This window comes from Ursus arctos, chromosome X (genome assembly GCF_023065955.2).
Source record: "Ursus arctos isolate Adak ecotype North America chromosome X, UrsArc2.0, whole genome shotgun sequence".
Classification (NCBI taxonomy): Eukaryota; Metazoa; Chordata; class Mammalia; order Carnivora; family Ursidae; genus Ursus; species Ursus arctos.
In genome coordinates this window covers 114,944,819-114,960,546 of record NC_079873.1, presented here as the reverse complement: position 1 = coordinate 114,960,546, position 15,728 = coordinate 114,944,819, and the positions used below count along the sequence as shown (strand labels likewise).

The 15,728-nt window shown below is 49.9% G+C and overlaps 1 protein-coding gene across 7 annotated transcripts in view; it reads right to left on the bottom strand.

Annotated features, from left to right (window-relative positions):
- The window catches only part of FGF13 (fibroblast growth factor 13), a 490,290-nt gene that overhangs the window by 459,960 nt on the left and 14,602 nt on the right, over positions 1–15,728 (bottom strand). For 3 of the 7 annotated variants that reach the window (XM_048213361.2, XM_044392441.3, XM_044392443.2), the window contains exon 2: positions 7,069–7,284. In XM_048213361.2, coding sequence (XP_048069318.1) covers positions 7,069–7,080 — 12 coding nt within the window. In that variant the 5' untranslated portion in view covers positions 7,081–7,284. Of the gene's footprint in view, positions 1–7,068; positions 7,285–7,942; positions 8,092–8,411; positions 8,586–15,728 lie in introns of those variants that run through there. The other 4 variants (XM_026479740.4, XM_048213362.1, XM_026479741.3 and 1 more) reach the window with 2 other exon arrangements.

Here is a 15,728-nt window from a genome sequence, read left to right as displayed (position 1 = left end):
ACCTAGATGCCAGAAAGTCAACCAGACATTACTTCCTTTGGGTTCAAGTTCGGCCTCCGGCAATTCTTAGTTAAAATGTAAATATCCCCAGGCATCTATCAGATTAAACCAAAGTGAAAGGGTGCAGAGCCACTGCTTAAAACACAGCTTTCCGATATGACAACAAACTGGAAATGAACATAGCACAGGACCAACGAGTTTTGGTACACGCATTCCACAATCATGCATTAATCACAACAATGCCTATCACTGTGCTAGGTGACCCACTAGCTACGTGACCTCAGAACACTCCATTCCATCTGTAAGCTTCAATTTTCTCATCTCTAAAGCCCGTAAACACTAATCACTACTTTATTTGGCTGTCAGGAAGGTTAAATGAAATATATGTAAAAATAATATATGCCTACTAAATAAGTACTCAATAATTTAGAAGCTACTATACTAATGATAACTATGATTATTCTCGTTGTTATTAAATGATGATCAAACATACCTCTGCTTAAAGGAATTCCTTACCTTGCCGAGAACATTCAACAAATACTCCTTATGGTCCTACCAAGTACAACAGCCTGTTGAGTGCCCTAGCGTGTGTGTGTGTGTCTGTGTGTGTGTCTGTGTGCGTGTGTGTGTGTAAGGGGGGGGCTCCCCAAGAAACCAGAGAAAGGGTGTTAAGAAAGGAAGCTTCCTGAAAGGAGAGGTGACTAGGTGTCACAAATGAAGGCTACGTATCGCATAATTCCATTGATATTAAATTCAATAATAGGCAAAACTAAAATATGATGACAAAAATCAAAACAGAACTGCCTCTGAAGAGGCAATGACAAGAAAGGAACATGAGAGAACTCCCTGGGGTGATGAAAATATTCTATAACTTGATTTTGATACTGATTACATGGGTGTAAACATTTGTCAAAATTAATCAAGACGCACACTTAAGATTTGTGTAAGTTACTGTGTATAATCTTCAATTACACAAAAGGAAATTGGGTTTCTATTATTTTTTTTAATTAACTATTTTCGGGGTGCCTGGGTGGCTCAGTCGGTGAAGTTCTGCCTTCGGCTCAGGTCGTGACCCCAGGGTCCTGGGATCGAGCAGCAAGGAGACTGCTTCTCCCTCTCCCCCTTGCTGCTCACTCCCCCACCCCCCACTTGTGCTCTCTCAAATAAATAAATAAATAAAATCTTTCAAAGAATTAACTATTTTCTAATTTGGCCTCTGATCAGGCCTGCCTTTCACCAGAAGATTTTTCTTTCTTCCTTCCCAGGCCCTCCTGACAGGATCCAGAAAGAACAGAAATGTACACTTGAGAATTCCTTTAGGCCAAAGAGTGACTGTCCAAACCGAACTGAGGTCTCTGCAAAAGGGTGAGAGCAGGCAGGCCAAGCAAGCAACCCAGCTCATTCCAGCCCTACTGCACCTCCCAGAATATCAACCCACCCAAACCTTACACCAACTGAAGCCAAGGGTGCGGCCAGAGTTTCAAAGAATCAACAAGGACACCTACTACCCTCTGCCCCTTGCCCTTGGAGAAGGTCATTAACCACTGATGCTGAGACCATTTCCATCTGAAAATCAATGCTAAAAGTACTTTCAAAGGACAGAGGCCTGAATAGGGCACTGAGGACTGCCTTTACTTATAGTAATCTCAACACACAGTAATTGTAATTTGAGCTTCCGGTCTCTCGCAAACCCAGATTCTTAATAAACTAGACCCCATTTCCACCGTACCCCAAGAACCAAGAATTTATCTCTCTTCTCATATGAAACTCCCATTTTCAGGGTTAATACCCTGGAAAACACTGCTTTAGAGAAAAAATAAATGGCCTCCAATTCAAGGAGAAATTAGACCTGCAGACTGGAGTAGTGGTCGTAATGATCACTATATACTATTTCACCTGCTCCAGGAAATGAATGCATTTACCCAGAAATCCACATCCCTAATGAATGTTTCATCATGATATGGCATTCACCAAAGTGACAAAAATGCCACAGGAAAAAAATGTCAGAAATCTGATTCAAGTGAGTTTGTCGAACCAGTATGTCACAAACATGTAAGCTACATTTCGAGTTGGTGAGGATTAGGATGAATCCTGTTTCCCAGGACAATGAACCTGAAGTCCACTCCTCAGCCCATGCTGCGAAATCCCGAGGCTCATGTTTCTTCTGGAAAGGCAAACAGAAATTGATGACTGCAGAAATGACTTAGGCGGACATTTGTCTTCTCTACTAAATGCTAAAACCGTAGTATGTGCCTAATCCTTACATTTCAAAGAGCGTGTTAAGCTTGGCAAGGTAAGAGACATGTGGGATCCCCTCCACCCGCAGTATTTTAATTCATGGGGATTTTTCTCCTTGAATTGCTTAATCGTGGCAATTATTTCCTATTCCTTTCAAATTTCTCAACTCCAAAAATATAAGCCATAATGAAGCAGACACTAGAAAGCCTTTTTATTGGATATATTTGAAGAGCTGCAGCACATTCTGGTTGTTCTGTGTTGATTGTAATTCCCAGAATGAGGAGTTGATTTGAACATAAAACAGCACAGCTGCAAAGAGACCTGGAATATTAACAGTTTCCTCTCCCCACTCACTGCCTCACAACTCGGCCCTCCAGCTTACCACCCCAACCCTGATCCCCATTCCCTCCCCCATTCCGATCCTGTTTTCAGGGCCACCACACATTTCCCTGCCCTAGGCGTGGACTTCAGCCCTTTCCCCCTTCACCCCACAGCTGACTTTCTGCTTCTCGCCCTGGCCCCAAGCCCAAGTCCATTCCTACTCCAACCTCCGCGGATGCGCCCGAAGCCCCTTTAACCATTTGAACTCTACCAGAAAGAGACTTTGAGGAAGGAACACTCAGTAAGAAGATACAGCACCCCAACCCACGTCCCAACGTGCTCCTCCTTCTTCCTTCAGCCTCTGCCAATAAGGAAGCTGCACACTGCTAGAAATCATAATGAAGAGGACTGGGGGGCACTGTGGACTCCTCTTCTGCACCTATCCCCCAGAACAGACCGACATTTCTGCTTCACGATCTCTCTGGCCACACACCCTCACCGAGGCAGTGATCACTGTCCTCAGCATAGAAGAAAACACGGGGTTTATGACACCATAAAACCACTGGTCCACGATGATTTATCCACAAGGTGAAAAAACAAGTCCCTACATGAGTAATAGGTAGATTATGATTGTTAGATTTTAGTAAGAAGTCACCAACGTCATGATTTCTTGTGGGTAAAATACCTCTAAACACCTGCTTTGCCTGGCCCAAATCCGAGAAAGCCACTTGACGGGAGATATTACAGTCATCCACCAAGACCAAGATGATCTTTTGGAATGGCATTCGGGGTTCAATACTTGATATCCTGGCTGCCTGACCACAATGCCCTGTCCTTAGGTATGGGTTAGAGAGGCTATTGGGAACGGCCAGGAAGGCAGCAGAAAATGAGCCGGACCCATAAATGCATGCTGGCACCACAAGCCATTACAGCAACAGCTGTGCAAGTGGATGGCTTCTTGGACTATGTGTGGCATCGTCCTCCATCACCAGCAGCCAGCGGAAGGCCAGCCTGATGCTATTACGGACCGTCTCACCAAGAGAACCCACAGCCCATGTCACAGGGCCCTGAAACTTGCCTGGCCGAGATGGCTCTCCATAAGCCCAACAGGAAAAGGTGGTTGAAAACACACACCCAACTCCAAACAGGTAGCTACAAGCCAAATGGCAGGTTTGACATCGAGACCTGGCTAGCACTTTTACTCAATCCAGGGATGATTTGGTTGTATCTGGAGCAGGCTACACGTTCTCCGAATGTCACATAACACAGTTGCAGTAAACCAGATGCAGCCTTAACGGAGTGTTTTTCCAACAGAGAATTGCCCAGAAGATTCTATGTGACAACGTAGAGAAGAGGGAGTCTAAATCTAAGCGAGTATCGACTTGAACAAACAAATGTTACGCTTTCTTTTTCCCTGAAATGGAAATAGGTCCTCCTGTTCAGAAGCTGAGTGCTGCTAACTATATACGCATCTGCCAAACTAAAAGTTTATGTAAAGCCCAAAGAAATGCACAAAAGCTGATTTGCTACACAAGAGGTCATTTTCAGTTTCAAATGAATCCAGACCCCCCCCCCCAAGAGGACAGAGTATCTCGTCGGGCTACGTTATTGAAAAGATTATCAAAAAGATCATTGCCCATCACTGAGACTGGTCTCAACCTCAATGAGTTGAAGAAAACGTCATTTAAAGACAATCGGCAATTTGTGTGTCTGAAAGCCATATTTTCATTCACCAGCACGAAATAACTTACTGATTACCTACTACGCGTTCTTTAAAAACTCTAGAAACACTACACTCTATTATAATAACCTTTCAGGCTGTGGGCATGAACCCCAGATGATGGGGTGGGAGGCGGCATTTAAATGAACAGTAGGCTCTGAAAACAGATTATGAAATTCATTCAAATAATTGACTTGATTCAATCATTGTCACACTGTTGTTCAAAATCAAATGTGTGTATATTCAAACTATCTATTAAATTTTCAATCCTATATCTTGCCATGTTGCAAAAAGTGTGCTCATGAGTCCCTTAAACATAAAAAAAAATTCAAAAAATGACCCATACATAGGAAATTTGTAAAATAACCAAACCTCTTCGTGAATATGGTCAGAAAACTTTATTGGTTAAAATAGAAATAGACCTGAGATCTTTCATCTCTAACATAAGTAGTCTTTAAAATTTGGTCACATAGGCTTTTAAAATACTTGAAAGGAGAAAAAGCTAACTATTACGCATTGACTATTTTCAAATGCTCTAAATTCAACAGCCAACAGAGGCAGAAATGGAACTCCCGCTCTCGGCAGCCATAAGATTCCCATCTCCTGGGGAAAGTAAACTCCCTTCTTAAAAGTTGTCTTATAAAATTACTTTAATTTCTCCTAATTACAACCATAATTCCAAATGCTAATTACATAATTCCTACAGAGAGGTATTCGGTTTCAAATGTGGTGAGTCAACATGAGAAAATGTTATGACATACGCCTAGTAAAAATTTTTATTATTGAGTTACAGAAACCTGTCCTAATGTTTCCAGACTTGTTACTCCATTCTGGCCAATTGCAAATTATATTCCTAAAACAGTAACTCACTTTCCATGAATGAATTTGGATTTAGGGCCCTCCCAAAGGTAGCCTGAAATAAACCTTAGGTAACCACCTGCTGGAAATCAGGAACCAAAGTTCCAGAAACAAACCTGGAGTACTCCCAGATTCAGAAGGGGAATCACTGGCCTTGATCAGTCTGGTGCTACAATCTCCCGCTGCATTACCTCTCTGGGCCCTCATGGCAAAACAAAACCTTTTAATGAATCTGAAGTCATTTTTTCTTAAACGTATGAATGCCTGCTTAAGACAAACTACGATTAGGAAAGCTCTGGAAATGCACACCCAGAGTTCTATTTTCTAAGTGACTGTTTTCAATTCATCTGCGCACCTCAAACAGCCAGCACCTTTGAGTGGGTCAGAAGGGGCTGACCCTAGCCTTGAGCCAGGCCGGTGGCAACACTGACCCTTAGGACGATAGATCTATACCCCCCCCCCCAAACTTGCGGGCCTTTCCTCAATGCTTTGCCTAATTGGAAGAGATCGACTCCATTTAGAAACAAGGATAAAGGCCCTGAGCTGAAGACTTTGACAACTTTCAGCGGGGGAGGGCTGGTGCTGCCCTAGAATCTCCCAGGGAAAGAAAGCTCTGAGATGGGGAGAGGCGAGAAGGAGGAGATGAGAAAAAGGAATAGGGACAGGAGTGGGAGGGAAGGGGGCCCCAGGGTGCAGGGAGGAATTAGGGCCCCATGAACGAAAGCTGGGGCACCCTCCCTGCAGCCCCACTTCTGCAGCGTGGATTCAGTGGGTCGCTGCGGTTCAGAGCGCCTGGAGCCCTCAGAACGGGTCCAGCCCACTCCAGCGTCTGCTCTGTAGCCATTCCGGACACTTGCATCTAAGGCACCTGCTTTTCCCAACTGCTCTTACCACACCCCTCTCTGCGCCTCTCCCTGCACCCAGCTCTCCCAAGGATGCTTGTCTCCAGTTTACATTCTGGAGCTAAGCTGGGTCCATAGCAAGGCAAAGGCTAGTGCTGGCGGGGGTCTGGAGGACCCCCCCTTTCCTTCTTCTGAGTTCTCCCTGGTGTGAGCCCTGCTCTGCTGCGCCTCCCCAGCCCGCCTGTGGGAGGCCCCAGGCCAAGATGCACACTCCGGGGGACCAGCGGCTAGGCGCCCCGGGCCAGGTGGCTGAACCCCAGAGAGCAGAGGGAGGGGACTCTCCCCTCCCGCGGAAGCCCGCTACCGCTGGGCACTAGTGGCAAGGGGACAACAGCCTTTGTTCTCCCGGGGCTTGGCGAGGCTGCGCTGCCGAGGCGCAGCGCGGGCGGCGCCGGGGCACCGGGATTGCTCACTTTTGCACGCGGTGTGTCGAAGGTTGCAAGCTCCTGCCTTCTGGGGAGGGGGTAGAGAGTTGGGGAGTAGGGGGTGTGAGGGGGAAAGGAGCGTAGGGGGAGGGGTTTTGCGTCTCGGCCAGGCTCTTTGTTTGCATTGGGGGCGGGGAGAGGGGGTTGAAGGTGGATTCCAGCTTGGGTTTCTGAGAGTGGGGCAGATTCCTGAGTATGTCACCATGTTGCACCCGCGCAGCACACATATGCACACTCGCGCACACGCACACACATGCACTCACACAGAGAGGCGGCCGGCCGGTAGCAGGCAGCGCTGTTCCCGGCGCTCCCGGCTGCAGCAGCTCCGGTCGCCCGCAGCGCCACCACGGTGCGTCCAGAGGGGGAGTGGAAGAGGCTGGAGGCACTCGCGGGGCGACAATTCCACGAGGAAGGAGGGAAAGTGGTACAACCCCAGGCCCCGGAGCGGCCCGGCCCCCCCTTTCTCGCCCGGGGTCGCAGAGGTCACGGGCAGCTTAGGCTCGGGCAGGGAGGCAGGGAGCCGCCAAAGGGCGGCGCGCACGCGAGGGGGCGAGGGAAACCAAGGGAAGGGAAGCCGGCGGACCGGGCGGGCAGGCGGGCTTACCCTTAGAAGCATCTTTCTCCTCTTTGGGCTTGGTCACCTTTCCACTCATAGATCCCAGCTTGCTTGACAAGGGTCGCCCAGGAGACGTAAGTCCTCGCCGAGCGGGCCGGACTTCGGAGAGTGCTTAGGGCGGCAAGTCGCGACCGCGAGCTCCCCTCGGTGTGGCTCAGGGCGGAATCCGCTTTTCCCCACCGCTGCCGCCGCCGCCGCCGCTGCCTACGAGAGTGGGGAGGAAAGGAGAGGGGTGAAGGAGGAGCCGCCGCCGCCGCCGCCGCCGCGAGCCCGAGCGGCCGGCCGCGGGAGGAGCCGCTCGCCTTGCTCAAGAAGTGAAGAGACAAAGCGGCGCGGCGCTCCCTCCGCGCCCCGCGCCCGCCGCTCCTGCCGGCCCGCCCGCCCGCCCAGGGCCGCGCTCGCCACCCCCGGGGCCGCCGAGAGGTGCGGCCGGGGCTCCCGGCTCCGCCGCCGGCCTCCCCAGGCGCCGCGCGGGCCGCTCGCCGGGCTGGCGCGGGCCGCGCGGGGAATTGCCTGGGTGGGCTGCCCGCGCGCCAGCGGGCTGCTTTCCCCCGCCTCTCTCAATCCGCTGCGGGCCGCCAACTCAATCAAAATAAAAACCCGAGGAAGGTTGAAAAAAATCAAAACAAAGACGAAAATATTCACTTAAAAATAACGAGCCTCCCCGAAAGGGAAATGTTTGAACATGTGATGAGCAACGTGTGAGCCTGTTACACCGCAGAGCCGCGCAGCTCCTCGCCCGCGGAGAATCGAGAGGGGAGGGTCGCCTTTCTTTCTAATCAATTTTCAGGGTGCCATTATTTTGCCGAAAGGGGGGCCCGAGTGGCTCGCGGGCGGAGGAGCGGGAACCGATGGCCCTTACCTGCTCTCTCCCTACACCCACAACCCCTCGAAGCTCGCCCGCTCCCTCGCTCGCGCTCTCCTTCCCAAGAACTCTCCGGTCCCAGAGAGCCGCGAATTCAGCCCGCGGCGCATTCTATATAAACGGCAAGGTGTGGGCACGCGGGGGGCGGGGGCCGGCGAGGGCGGGGCCCGCACGGAGCCGCCTGCCGGCTGTAGTAAAAGGAGAGCTCGGCAGGGGCGCGCCGACGTCAGCCTCCGGTTGGCAAAACCCCGGCGAGCCCAGCGGAGAGCGGGCAAGCGTAGCGGTCGGGCGTCCCCCGGCCCCTCCTGGGCAGGCAGGGCCGGCTGGTGCCGCCGGAGCGGGCTCGCACCGTCGGCCGCCGAGATCGAAGCCCATCGCGCCCCCCACCCCGTCCCGGTTAGCCCCTCTGCTCCCAGCACCTGCCGTCCCCGCAGTGCTGCCCGGGCCCGCGCTCGTCGTCACCTACACTTTGGGGACTCCGCTGTTGGCAACTGCCTGCACCGAACGCTGGAATCTCAGTCCGGGAAGTCGGCGACTCCTCGCCTCCGGCCCGCTGCCCAAGTTGAGACAGCCGGGCTCTCCGGTCAGGGAGAAGGGCGCGCTGGGATCTGGGTGTCACTAGGACAGAGTGAAACTGACCGCGGCGGCTGCCACCTCCCACCCCCACTCCCTCACGCAGGCCCCTCCTCCTAGGGCTGATCGCTCTGGTTGGCAAACTGGGCGCGAAGAGTGCCCACCATCCGGGATAGCCAACCCCAAGCAAACGGAGTGAGGTGGCACTGGGGGCGAGCGCTGGAGAGGGATAAGTGGGATCGGCATGTCGCCTGGGACACGCTAGTGACAAAACACAGGGAAGGTCCCTGGAGATTTGAACTACAAGGAAACCTGCTCGAAAATTGTACAAGGGGCGACTGGGGAGGGAGAAAGGGCCAAGGAAAGGGAAGGTGGCTGTGCGGGGGAACAGGAGAGGCAGGAATCAGCCCTGGGGCGATCTGGGAAACCCTTTCCTCGATGGCCCCTTTTTGGGCGCGCGAATACCCGGAAGCTCGGCGCAGGGTCGAGGGGCTGGGGTGGCCTGGCCGCTAACATGACTTGGTCCTCAGAGCCGTCCATTAATCAGACCAGAGGCTCCAGCCTGGCGGTGGAGACTCGGCAGCGACTCCCACGCAGAAAATCCGTTTCCCCTCGTCCCACCCAACTCCACCAGCTCCTTAATTCAGTTTCGTTAATGGCATTAAACGAGGCAAAGAAATTATATAGATGGATTAGTCCCACTGAATCCCAGGCAGTAACTCAATTACAAGAGCCTGCTGTGGCTTTCAAGACCAAGGAGAGTGGGCTGCCTCCCAAGCCAGCTCGGGTCTAAAGGTCAGCAACCCTCTAAACTCAATTTGCAGCCTCCGTCCTCGGGCTGGGAGGATCTTCAGGTCTGTTTTTCCTGTAAATTATATCTAATAATCGGGAGGCTGATGACACAATGTGATTACCCAACCCAAGGTTAGACCATTAATTAATACCAGTACTTTGGGAAAGAAGGAATTTCTCTTCAAATGACCGGAGATCAAAGGGGGTGGAGACTCGGGTGAGTTTAGAGGAAAGGTCGAGGGGAAGATGGTGGCGTCCTTAGATAGTGAACACCCCAATAGGCAGTTACCTTGGATTTAGTGCCTACCTTCCACCAAGCAGCACACTAAAATCTTTACATCATTACCTTATTTCAGCTTTACAACGGCCCTTGGAAGTGTTGGTACCGTTATTTCCATTTTACAAGTGAGAAAACTGAGGCTCAGAGAGGTTAAGTAAGTTGCCTGGGGGTCACACAGCTGGTAAGTGATGAAGCCTGGACAAAAAAAACCCTAGGAGAGCCAGGATAGGAAACGAGGTGAGTCTGTCATTTTAGACAGTGCTCTTCTATTAGACCACATGGTCTCTCAACTTTCCCATCAGCCTCTTGAAATGTGGGGAGGACACATTTTTACTGGATCTGCCAGTCCTAAACCCCTAAAACTTGTCAAACTCCCTTAACTCAGCACATTCAAACACACATGCATCTGTGTACATACACACACACACACACACACACACACACACACACCTCTTGTGGACGTGGACACAGAACATTTTCTTTGTCCACATACCCCCAGTAAGTGACAAGACCTACTTTTGGGAAAAGGGTCAGTCTCTGTCTTGGGAAATAATAAGCATGATACTTATGTCTATCCCGAGTATCTCAGCTTTCCTGCCACATTAACATTTCCACGTTTCCAGGAAAGTTCTCAGCACAGATAAGACTTCCCCCTTCCCCTCCAAACGCTATTACCAATGGCCCTCCGGCAAAAGTAACTTTCCTGGAAGCCAGATATCACCCTGTTCTTGAAGAACACTAGCTCGTTAACATATGAGTAAATCTGGGTTAGTTAATATGAAATGATTCAGACGAGCTGAGATGTCTGTTTGGGAGTATTAGTGGAACCTGTCTACCCCTGAACACAAATAGGTAAAGTGTTTCTTTCACCATAAACCACCCTGCAAAAGAGATGATCAGAAGATTAAAAAAAAAAAAAAAAGACACCGTAGGCAAGAACAATATAGTGATGTGTGTCTATACGAGAACCAATGAGTGACATCCTAGGTGTGTGCACTGATGTCAGAGACCAAGGATTATGAAATACCAGGATAAGCGATCTCACCTACACAAAGCTGACGACCCTACTAGGGAGGTCATGGGCAGCCTCTTTTGTAGAAACCAAGGGGCTTTCCCCTTTCCAAAGCCATGTTTAGTATGAACAGAATGTTGTCGGCACTGGCTTGGAAAAAGGCAAGCGCCAGTGCCCCCAAGCTACCTGGTAACGTGGGATGGTCAGCCGGAAGGATCTGCCATCTGTGTGAGGGCGTTCAGGAGGTAGTCTTTTCCCCATGACCAAATGGACTAGTCTTGAAGCATCTCAGGGAAGCCCTGGCTTAGTCTGTAGCACTTCCTCTTCCCCACCCAGATCCTTCTGCCCCTTCCCACCGGGGTAGAAGTGCCTTCACTTTCCAGCCTCGCAACTGACACGACCTGATCCCTTCACTTCTGCCTGGTCACTATGGTAACATGGTCCTGTCCATCCTGTCTCTGCCCATTCTACGAGAGAGTGCTCCACGTACCGATAAAACATGGGGCACGGGGGTTATCTGGTGTAGTTGAGTGACTTGGTCCTGGAATTAAAGCAATACGCTAAAGCAAAATTCTGCATTGAGCACACTTCTACAGAAGCCTGGGTGTTTTCCAGAATAAGGGGCAGAGGCTTGAGTCTTTGGAAGGAAAGTGGAAAAAGTCCTGTGAGCTTCGTTCTCCTGGCCCTGTCATCTTTCTGGGGTCTGTTTCCTGCCAGCCTCTGGGTTCCAGGTTTGCTCATCCCCCTGCAGCTCTGAGCAATGTTTCTGGGCAAGATGCCACATGCTTCCATTGTCTGTGCTGGAGGGTAAGGTTGGGGTGAGTCGGGGCACGGAGGACAGATACACTTCGGGCTCTTTTCCTGGCAGGTTTGGCCCGGCTGAGTGTAAAGCCATCGTCATCAGGCACCACCAAATTAGATGCTTTAGTGACAAGACTGCTTCTCACTGGACCAAATGTGTTATTCATTTGCAAAAACACTTCACAGCAGAAAGCTGGTTCAAAAGGAGGCAGCCTGGCCAAAGCAACACTTGCAGCCAGGGGACTTGAGATAAAGAAAGGCCCACTGGGCATGGATCTAGGAGTTGGAAGTCACTTTCATTTTTTTAAGCTCCCATCTTAGCCATTTGAACTCTGAAAGGCATTCATTTCTGATTCAAACGCTACAGTGTTCATCTCCAGCACCATTTAAGACTGCTTTTCCTCGGAATCTTGAGTTATGGATTTCTCTGTCGAAAGAATTAGGTAAGATCATCTCCAAAGATGGTCACTGTGGCAGTTTTAAAACACGGCCACTGGGCACTCTGACCTCTCCCCTTGATCCTGGGCAGGCTTGTAACTGCTTCAATCTATAGCGTATGGCAGCCATGATGCTCTATTACGCTTAGGCTAGTTTAGAAAGGGCCATGCAGCTTCTGCCTGGCCCTCATGGGACGTCTCCTCTGGGGAAAGCCAGTCAGCCGCATGCATGAAATCTGCCTACTGTGAGATAGCCATGCTGGAGAGTTCACCTCTAGGCTCTTCGGCTGACACCGCTAGCTGGGCTCCCAACCGACAGCCAGCATTGATTGCCGGCCAAACGAGAGACCCGTCTTGGGGGTCCAGCCCAAACCACCACATGACGGCAGCCCCAGCTGACATCTGAGAACCGTTCAGGGGAGCCCTTCTCAAATCCCTAGCCCGTAACATCCTGAGCAAAATTAAATGGATGTTTTCAGCTGCTAAGTTTTAGGGTAATAAGCTATGTGGAGACAGTTAAGTAGAAGAGTGACCAACAATTTCTCCTAATCCCATAGGCATATGCCACTCCGCTCTCTAGAGGTAAAGTCTCCTTGAACCCAGGCTGGCCTCATGGCTTGTTCTTACCAATAGAATGTGGCCGAAGTGATGCTGTGCCAGTTCCAGGCCTAGCTTTTATGGGATCTGGCAGCATCCCTTTATCCAAGGGGGGAACCAGATACCACAGAAGAAGGCAGACACCCTGAGACGTATGTAGAGAGGAAGACGAAGCTGGCTATATGGAGAGGCCATGTGAAGGACATTTGAGGAACCCAGCTAATGGCAAGAACAGAACTCCAGACATAGGACCCCAGTCAAGCCATCCCGGGCAGTTTCCAGCCTTCTGCAGAGCAAGGCCCCAGACTTCATGGAGCGAAAAGCCAGACTTGCAGCACCCTGTCCAAATTCCCGACCCACAGATTTATGTGCAAACTTGTTGTTTTAAGCCAGTCCGTTTTGGGGTAAATTGTTACACACAGCAAGAGATGACTGTTATGTGAGTCCTAGAACCATTTTGGAACCCACTTGTCTAAGTTCCTTGGCCTTCTTACAGACCAGAATGGGTTTTTAGACTAGGTGCCAGGTATAAGACAGAGCAATGTCAATGATTTATCCAAAAACAGCTTAATACGAAGACCTTTCCAAACTACATAAATGCGATTTTGTGCCTCTCTTGAAATTGAATATTTGGAATATTATAATGTGATGTTGGGATGCCGGACAAGAATGGACATCTTGAGGGACGCCTGGCTGTCTCAGTCAGAAGAGCATGTGACATTCGATCTCAGGGTTGTGAGTTCAAGCCCCAAAGTGGATGTCGAGACTACTAAAAAAAAGTAAACACTGAGAGAGAGAGAATGAACATCTTCAAACGCTTTATCAGTTTCTTGTCCAGTGAAGAAGGAAACAATGAGCTACAGCTAGTTCAAGGATTCAGTCTCGCTCCCAAACAAGGACCATCGCTGGGCAGCACTGGTTTCCCACCCAAAATCCCTATCATGCAACAGCATTCAAGAATCTCCTCTGCCAAGAGGAATCGATAATCAAAGGTGGCCTTTTCCTCACAGCAAGATCCTGTTTTTCTCGACATCAGAAACAGAGGACCTAGCCATCGTCTCTCCCAGTAAATAACACACAAAAGCCTTTGGCCCAGGTCAGTTTCCAGAAGATTTTCATATCCTGCTCTTGCCTCCCTTCTAGTGGTGACAGTGACGGTGCCAGTGGAAAAGATCTCAGACAGAACAATCGTATTTGTTGAAAACTCCTTGGATACGGCAGGAAATGCTTGGTACGCTTTGATTTGCCTGTACCTAGAATCCTTGAGATTGTATGTTCCTGGATGACAAGGACTGGGTTAAACTCTGCTCAAACTAACTGTCCGCCATGCCCACCCCATGGTTACATAGCACAGGGCACATCATCATAACATCATTTATTCAATATACTGGGTTGCTTGCTCTATAGCAATATTTATCCAAATTACACAACTTTATGTATTCTAGGCAACCCCGAATTAGTGGGTATGATTATCTCCATTTTCCAGATGAGGAAACAAGCTCAGAGAGGTGAAGATTGCAGGAAAAAGGTACACACAGGATTGAGACTCAAGTAGCACCTTCTGCTTCCAAAGTCCCCCCTCTCTGCACTACAGGACACCGTATATTTTGTAAATGTTATGGAATAATTAGTGCCTCTAAAACTTCTCCAAACATAAAGCCAAGCATTACAGCCAGAGCAGAGATCTCACTCAGGGCTTATTGGGCTTTCACTCACTTTCTATCAACACCTGCCCCGCCGTGCAGGCTTGCTGCCCAGCTGTGAGCAGTGTGGTCGGTGAGACGCCTCAAGGGGTCAGCTCCTTCAGAATCTTCCTCAGCTGCAGAATCCTGACCTCACCTGAGGTCACGCCCTTCCTGGGGCAGGCCACATCCAGTGACTGAGAGAGGCCTGGCCATTTGGGATCAGCACAAGTTCTCTGACAGACAATACTCACTCCAGAGCTCCCTGTTTGCCTGGCCAAGGCATTGTTGGGCCTGCTCTGCAGTTCAACTTGACCCCCTACCCAATCCCGCCTCCTCCCCCTCCCTTTCACACCCACGGGTGCCTACTGAATATTTTCCATCACAAACTTCATCTCCGTTCAGCGATCCCAGCCTGTGATTCGACTCTTTTTTCTCTCCAACCTTGTCTTTTCACCCAGACTTTTGACAAAGAGACATTCGAGCATCTTCCTCTTCCTCTACCAGTGTAAGTGATCTCCGCTGTGTTCCTAGTGCATTTGCCTCCGACTTCCGTCTTCTTGGGAAGTTGCCTGGAGCCTTCGTCGGAGCTCCAGGGTTTGGGGCTTGGCTTTCTACCTCCCCACAGAGCACTGATCCCCAGCTGGTAGTGTAAATAGCTGTTACTTTTTAAGGAAAAAAGGAGCAACTTGCAGATGGTTAAGAAATACCAAGCTGGGTTTCTAACGATCAGACACTTGTACCTGCACTTCCCTTCCTTTGGAAGTATGTGTAAGTCAGCTGGTGTGATTTGACCCGGCACAGAACGGACAGGTTCTTCCCTAAGGGACTCCCCTACTCAGTTTCCCACTTCTGGAATTCTTTACGTCCCCGCATTCCACTCCTACCGGCGCAGCCTTCCGCGTCATTTCCCTTGTCATGTTCTCAACCCCTCTCCCACTGCCAGGGCCTGGCACGACTGTTCCCTGTTACTTTCCCCCCATAAAGCCTCCCTCCTCCCTACATCACTCAGCCTGCAAGTGTTTGCTACTGTGCACTTCCGGAGAGAGCATCTCAGATCAGTGATAGGAGATTTGCCCCACTGCCACCAGGCCAGGGAAAGAGGAGCCCCTTCCAGGGTCCCCGCACCAGACTAATGACCAAAAACAGAGGAGGCGACTAATAGACGGTGCTTTACATAAACTGGCATTTCATCCTTGTACCTGTCTCCAAAGCTCGATATTATCACCCCTTATTTACAAATAATGAAAATAACTGAGATGAAGCCCCAATAGTTCATTTTTGCTTTTGTTTCCCTTGCCTTTGGAGACGTGTCTAACATGGGCACTAAGGCGGGCACATAATGGGCTGAGCGCTGGGTGTTACACGTAACTGATAAATTATCGAACACTACATCTGAAACTAATAAGATACTATAAGTTGGCTAATTCATTTTAAATTAAAAATAAAACAAGAAAAACAAACAAAAAAAACCCCGAGAAAGAGCAATTTACCTGTTCAGGTTCCCACGGCTGCTGAATCGCACGGGCAGCATTGGAACCCAGGTCTTTCTGTCACAAAAGCCCGTGTACCTTGCACTGCCAGAGGCTGACATGATCAAGAAGGCTCG